The sequence below is a fragment of the Biomphalaria glabrata genome, chromosome 3 (assembly GCF_947242115.1).
Source record: "Biomphalaria glabrata chromosome 3, xgBioGlab47.1, whole genome shotgun sequence".
NCBI lineage: Eukaryota > Metazoa > Mollusca > Gastropoda > Planorbidae > Biomphalaria > Biomphalaria glabrata.
The window spans coordinates 52,926,749-52,934,374 of record NC_074713.1 but is presented as its reverse complement, the minus strand read 5'-3'; the positions used below and the strand labels follow the sequence as shown (position 1 = coordinate 52,934,374).

The 7,626-nt window shown below is 35.0% G+C and overlaps 1 protein-coding gene across 2 annotated transcripts; it reads right to left on the bottom strand.

Moving 5' to 3' along the window:
• Positions 1-520: 520 nt before the first annotated feature.
• On the bottom strand, positions 521-7,626 carry LOC129921585 (uncharacterized). 2 transcript variants are annotated; one of them, XM_013232447.2, is made up of 2 exons: positions 7,485-7,626; positions 521-3,817 (listed from the first exon to the last, which is right to left on the bottom strand). In XM_013232447.2, the coding sequence occupies exon 2, from the start codon at positions 3,766-3,768 to the stop codon at positions 1,099-1,101; it is 2,670 nt and encodes an 889-aa protein (XP_013087901.2). In that variant the 5' UTR covers positions 3,769-3,817; positions 7,485-7,626; the 3' UTR covers positions 521-1,098. The 2 variants fall into 2 exon arrangements, with proteins under 2 accessions (XP_013087901.2, XP_013087900.2); XM_013232446.2 differs by lacking the exon at positions 7,485-7,626 and adding an exon at positions 4,527-4,971.

Below are 7,626 nucleotides of genomic sequence, written 5' to 3'. Positions count from 1 at the left end.
CTTCTTCAACTAATGGACAATAAAAATGGCTGTGTACCTGTGTATTACTAGGGCCTAATCATAGTTAAGATTTTATTTTAAATAAATTGGGTCACTTCTGTCGCTTACGCCAATGCTGTTTTTGTGCTTCCCTTTTCATTGAACACTGATCACCGTCACTGAACACTAGGCTGGCTGCCTGGTCGTGCGGTTAGCGCGCTGGACTGTCGTTCGGATTTATCGACGGTCGAGGGTTCAAACCCTGCCCGCTGCCATCCCCTGTCGTCCTGCGGGAGGTTTGGACTAGGAAGTAAACTATCTTCAACTCTGAAGGAACATGCGAAACATGTAAAACATTTTACAAAACAAACACTATCTATGTAAAGTATGTGATTGCTGAATAATTATATCTTGTAGCGTGTATATTTAATATTTTTTTAAAAATGTTAATCTAGAGATTTCATCATAGAGTCAATAATAAACGAATTAATACATAATCAAATAGAATAGTAATTTTATAAGTTGTTAAGACATTAAATTAATAAACAAACATGTTTTAAGGTGGATCTATGTAAACATTTATTTTGAACTATTAAAATGCACTTCATCGGAGGCATGATCTATTGTAAGATAGCAGCATCAACATTAAATCACACAATAAACATTGAATTGAATTAATAAATATGAACAATCTTGATAAGAAATTAGCAATATTAACAAATAACATTTTCAATATTTAAAAAAAAAAAACCCTTGGAAAAATAAGAAGAATACAGTACAATTAGCCCTACAACTCATGTGCAATGCAATATACAGTTCTGGATTATATACAAACATTTTATAAATGTCTATAAGCATTATATGAGAATTACAACTCATGGCTCTTGAAATCTCATGTAAAATTATTGATGAGGGCAACACTCACTGCACACCATTTGTGTGCCACAAAGCATCACACCGAATCTACAGCACTCCCTTTTCCATGGTGCTGCATCCATTGCTTACACATGTGTCACTCTTTTGTTGTATCTCCTGCATCATCACCACATGTTGGCACTTCCTTTTCCGTTTGTTTGATGAGTTGCGGGTCATCATCATTGTCCTTTGTCACCTTTCCTCTTATCCTTTCACTGTTGCACTTCCAACTTTCTCATCTTTGCCAGTTTTTCCTTCCTTTTTTCTTGTTCTTCCTTCCTTTTTTCTTGTTCTTCCTTCCTTTTTTTCGTGTTCTTCCTTCTTTTCTTCTTGCACCAGCTTTCTATTGTCTTTCTCCTGTTCCCTTTTCTTTTTGATTTCCACTCTTTCTAGCCTTTTACCAATTTTTTTATTTTCAGTCTCTTCTATTCCTTGGTGCTTTCTCTTCGACACCCCTCTAAACTCATCCCCACTAATAAGGTTTGGCACTGTTGCTGTGAGCGTTGGATTTCTATTGCCTTTACTCTTGCCTTTCAATGAAGGTAATTTGAATATGTTGTTAGCAGTAATTGATGCAGTGACTGCCTGGCCTTCACTTTTGTCGCAGGCTGCAAACAAGGTGTGTGACAAATCCAGGAATTTCTGGTACTGGGCTACATCTTTTGCATCACTCAAATCTTGGGATTGGGAACCACTTAGTTTTGAAAAAAACATAATAAGTTGATGGCGGGAAATTTCATCTGCTAAAAAAAAACACAAATCTTTATGGGCTTTAAGCTGTTTCGTAGACATTTTTCTTGGGGAGGAAACTTTAGATGTACTAGGAATCTGGGGTGGCAATCCCTTGGTACACCTGCGATGTTGCGGTGTTGTCAACAATAAAGACGATGCTTCAGGTTGGGTGGGGACAGCTAATGGAATAGTCCACAAATCATCAGAGGCCTCAGACATGATGGATGCTTCTGCAGGGGTCTCGATTGTCATTGCAATAACAGGAAAGGTGGAAGTATCAAAGTTATAGGCTATTTCAGTCGGTGATGCTTCTGTGGGGGTACTACTCTCTAGTGGGACCATAGATGAGGATGCTTCTGGTGGGACACTGATATCGGTTGCTAATGATGCAACAGTATTGGCTGGTATACTCAGGGATGGGTTTTGATCAGTGTTCCTGTAAACCTTGCTGGGGTACATCTTTCCTGACTTTAAAACCTTTTCAGGATTATATGGATAAATTCCTGCTGCTGAGAAGCTTTCGGCAGCTATATCAGGAGTAGCATTTTTTCTCCAAATTGGTGCTAATATGCTAGCAAATGATTTCAGTGATACCCCATGCTGGCGAATGGCTTCAATCCAGGCTGGTTTTATAGCACCGAAAAAGGCTTGATCTAAGGGCTGGATAAGGTGACTGGCATGGGGAAGGAGGCAGTATAGAAGAATTTTGTTTTCATCACACAAGAGGGAGGTTTCTGTAAGTGAAGTGTGACTCGTGTGCCCATCAACGAGAAGAATAACTGGTTTGGGAACATTTTGGGTGGCAGGTATAAAGCTATCTCTTAACCAGGTATAGAAAATGGAAGCATTTATTCTCCCTTTGTCAGACACTTGAAGATGGGCATCTGGGAACTCTTCTAACAGATTCTTGGTGGGCATTCTTTTATATGGGTAAATCAGAAGGGGTGGGATATACTGCCCCCCTGCACTAGCACATGCTAGTACAGTCACTCGAGTTTTATTATTTGACGAGATGCTGTACATATGTTTGGATTGTTTAAATTCTATTACTTTTCTGTTGTTCACATTAAAGCCAAAGCCTGTTTCATTGGCACTGAATATGCGGTGAGGGTTTTTCAAGACTGTGTCGTCGATTGCATCTATCGTATGTTTTAAATCACTGAACCATCTACTTACATCCTCGGGAGTAATTACTGCCCTTTCTTTTGCAAGCGACGTGGATGACCTTAGGGACAGTTCTGGGTGGCGCTCATAAAACTTGTAGAGCCAATTATTGGTGGGTACTTTACTTCTGCTTTTTGAGGCTGCATTTCTAGTTGCCATAATATCCCGGGCAGCCAACCTGATTTCATCATTGGTCTTTCCAAATCCACAACGTGATAGCTCTATCAACCAGTTAACAAGCTTGCTTTCCTCATCTTTGGTGAGTAACATTCTGGATGACTCTAAAGTACTCTTCCCCTTCAGCTTGTTATGGAGTGTTGAGGTGGGTATTTCAAATTTTTCTGCTGCTTTGCGGTAAGATATACTCCCCGACTTTATCTCCTCAATGGCAGCAATTATAGCACCAACTTCGTGGGTTTTACGGGAGCCATGTTTGCCGGACTTAGGTGTAATGTTGGACATTTTCCTTTCTTTTGCAGGCAATGCACCAGCTTCGTGGGTTTTACGGGAGCCATGTTTGCCGGACTTAGGTGTAAGGTTGGACATTTTCCTTTTTTTTGCAAGAGACATGTGTGGACTTAAGGACAGTTCTGGGTGGCGCTTATAAAACTTGTAGAGCCAATTATTGGTGGGTACTTTATTTTTGCTTTTTGAGGCTGCATTTCTAGTTGCCATAATATCCCGGGCAGCCAACTTGACTTCATCATTGGTCTTTCCAAATCCACAATGTGATAGCTCTATCAACCAGTTAACAAGCTTGCTTTCCTCATCGTTGGTGAGTAACATTCTGGACGCCTCTAAAGTACTCTTCCCCTTCAGCTTGTTATGGAGTGTTGAGATGGGTATTTCAAATTTTGCTGCTGCTTTGCGGATCGATATACTCCCCGACTTTATCTCCTCAATGGCAGCAATTATAGCACCAACTTCGTGGGTTTTACGGGAGCCATGTTTGCCGGACTTAGGTGTAATGTTGGACATTTTCCTTTTTAGGTAGAATCAGATGTATAATCTAGAGAATCTAGATATCCTATAGATCGATAGAAGAGAGAGAGATGATAATAAATTTAATTATGTGTAAAATGTATTTTGTTTAAGACATATAACTCTTAAAAGGAGATGCTAATAAGTCAAAATGTACATCTATATATGTTAAAAAATTTTGATTCATATATAAATATATATTTGAAATATTTGTATTAATGAACATAAATATATATATCTAGATACATATTTCAATTAAATATTATGATTAAATAAAAATGACATTATCCACTACATGTATTTTTTTTTGTTCTCATCCCCCTATTGTTTTAATATTTTTTTTATTCGTGTGTTCATTTTGTAACACCTGAACCCCCCACACCTTCTTCAACTTTATAATTCTTTAAATGACTCTCTCCTCTCCCTTCTCCTTGCTGCCTGTGTGTCATGTAGTCATTGCGCAATGCCGCCAGGTGAGACGTCTCATGAACATCTGCAGTGCTTCTAATAAGCAGCCTGCATCTTTTTCTTACTTCATAAATTATGTACATTTATATCTAGGTCATGTTTACACATTGAACAAATCAAGGATTTAATAATAATATAACAAAAAATAATATTATTATTATTTACTGTTTCAATACCAGTATTTTTTAGAATACTTATCACTCGAGAAAACAGGCTCATAATATAGTCCTCATCTCTTATATTATATGGGTGTCGGTTGAGGGGGAGGTATAAATAGCTTTACATACCTGATTACAGAAAATCATGAAAACTTTCATCTGCTACAGTGTACTACAGAGAAACGAAACAACAAGACAGGGACTTATGTTATCTAAAATTGTACATGTGCAGTCCCAAGACGTCAATTTTTGCTCCAAACATAAAAACTAATGAATTACAAACAAAAAAGCGATGTAATGATACATCCAGTGAAGGAGAATTTTATGGGGTGTTCAGAATATAAGAGCTTACTCTAGATCTACATCATCTAGAGCTAGATAGACTAGATCTAGATTCTAGTCCCTCATAAAAAACTAAGTCAGTCTCATGACTCTGTGAAAATTGAAATCAGACTTACTACTTACTAAGTTAAAACTAAAACTTACTTTAAATCTAGATCTACTTACTTTTAATTAAATTAACTTTATCACAATATGAATATCATTATCACTATTAGATCTAGATCAAATTTGCTACAAAAATAAACATGAATTTAAAAAAAATAATAGCAATTCAAAATTGTGACATTTATTTTTAAAAATTGTACTACGGGAACTGCTAGATTTTTTTCAAATATTGACAAAAACTTGTTTTTATTTCTTAATATTTAATCATAAAATTAAAAGGAGACTTTAAGCAGCATCTTTGCAGGAGTATGAAAAAAGTTATCTTTAAAAATCAATATTTTAAAAATATTTTTAAAATATTGACCTTTTTTTTTAACCAGCAAATGTTGTAAAATTACAAATTATGTGGATATTGGGGAGGGGGGGGGGGGGAGCAAGGCAAGAGGCAATAGAAATCAATACTTTTAGTCCAATTGCCAAGATTAGACATCAGAATGTCTCTTTTATAAAGTTTAAAACATACAGTCTATATTCTAACATCTAGATCTAATTTATATATATTTTAGTTTTTTGGCTACTTCTCAGATTTTCTCCCATTAAATTTCACATTAAAAACAAAAATCTAAATTCAGTCCTAGACATTTCCATACGGACAATAAAGATTATTATTATTATTATTAGTTTATTAAGACAATTAATAGACTAGACTAGTATATATCAGTGACGCCCAAACTACGGCCCGCGGGCCGGACGTGGTTTCATCCGGCCCACCGAAAAAAAAGGTTGAAAAATGTATTTTCCCTAAGTTAGAGATGAATGGATTTCATTGTGATCTAATGTATAACATTCATATTACTAATTTTCTACAGAACGTGTATGTTTGGCGAAAAAAAGTTAAACATATTTTTTTTTTTTGGGACTATGCCACTGCTTTCAAGAGCTGGCCATGTCCTTGACATTTTGGGTGTGTAGCACAAGGCATCATTTCTGCATTCTTTTGGTTTGTGTTCTTTTGGTATCAGTGCAGAGTAAACTCTGAGTGTAGAAAATTGAAGAAACAGTGGACAGATCTTAGAAGATATGGGCTCAAATCTTCAAAACTGAATGATACAACGCATGTTCCGACAGAGAAGCAGATTTCGAAATGGTTTTTTTTTTTACTGACTTACAAAGCCAGACGCCCCTGCTTGAGAGATTTCAAGCGATGCAGACAATTGTTTTCTACGCTGCGTTGCCGACTAGACCCACGAGTTTGTAATAAACTATTTAAAATAGTTTATTCTCTATTTCATTTTTTTTCATCTTTTCATTAATGTGGCCCGCGACACGAGTGTCGGAAATTAAAATGGCCCGCAGACCGTATAAGGTTGGGCATCACTGGTATATATCAAATCAATTAGAGATCTAACTAGATTTCATTCTATGCATCTCTGTTCCTATTCTAGAAAATAGATCTAAGCCTAATCCTAAGTAGTAGACCTTGATCTACACTCTAGTCTATGATTCAAACAATAAATCAATAATTTGATTTTTCTACATTATCTCTTGCCCTTGCTTCTCTAGATCTACTACTAACTAAATCTAGATTCTATATCTACATTAATACAAGTTTTTTTGCTACATTATCTATATTAATATACAAAGAAATAATATTTTATTTATAAGTATTTTATTACTATTCCAGTAGAATTGATAACAAAATGGCTACTTTAAATTTGGTGGTCATTTTGGCATTCGATATACCAAGAGTGACATCCAAAATAGCTTAATAATCACAGGTGATTCTTATGTAGAAACCAATATAAATAATTACAGAGACAGAACATAAATAAAAAAGTTATAGCTGGAACACACCCTAATTTTGGAAACTTTAAAAAAAAAAAGACTTAGTTAGCCAATCCAGTTAAATTTGGTATTAAACGAATCGCCATATTCTCCCCGACAAAATGATACTCTAACCTAAAAGATCGGAAAAAATGCTGTTTTACACACTTTTCCGACGGTAACCGAAGATGCAACCGAAACCATGAGGACCAGTTTTAAACACACTTCCGATAGCACAAAAATAGCAATGTTGAAGTACCTACTAATTTACTAAATGGAAGGAAATTGGGTTAGAATCATTGGAAAATGGACAAGCACATTAATACAGCGCACTAGTTTCATACTAAATATCAAAATAAAGATTTAATGACCACAAAAACAGCGAGTGTCCGAATGTAATGAATGTAATGTCCGGATTAAATAAAAATAAACCTCTACTTCTATCTAGATCTAGATCTAGAATAGATTAAATTAAAGATTCTTATCATTCTAGTAAAGTTTTAAAGTTAATTTTATTATAGAGTCTAATTATTAATTTTTTATTAGATCTATAAATATTATTAATATTAGTATTAGATTTACTACTAATAGTAATACTAATTATTATTTATTTTTATTACTAATACTATAGTAATACTAGATCTACTACTAGACTAGTAACTAGGCTAGCCTGTTCGCCTCAGTCCTCACACTTTTTGAGTGTTGCTGTTGCAATTGTCATTGAATTCACTTTTTTTACTTTTACTTTTGCAAAAATAAATCTGGACACTAGATCTAGATCTAATTATGAATTCGTTAAAAAATGCCCACACTTACGAATAATATTTATTACTTCCAACTTAGTAACACTATTATTTATATATATATATATAGTCTATAGTTTTTATTATTTCATGAGAAACGCCATGTTGAAACGATTTATCACGTTTTATCTCGTATTAAAAAAACAAACTCATTA

Excerpts from the sequence above, each read along its gene's own strand:
- LOC129921585 (XM_013232447.2), bottom strand. The coding sequence starts at position 3,768 with ATGTCCAACATTACACCTAAGTCCGGCAAACATGGCTCCCGTAAAACC.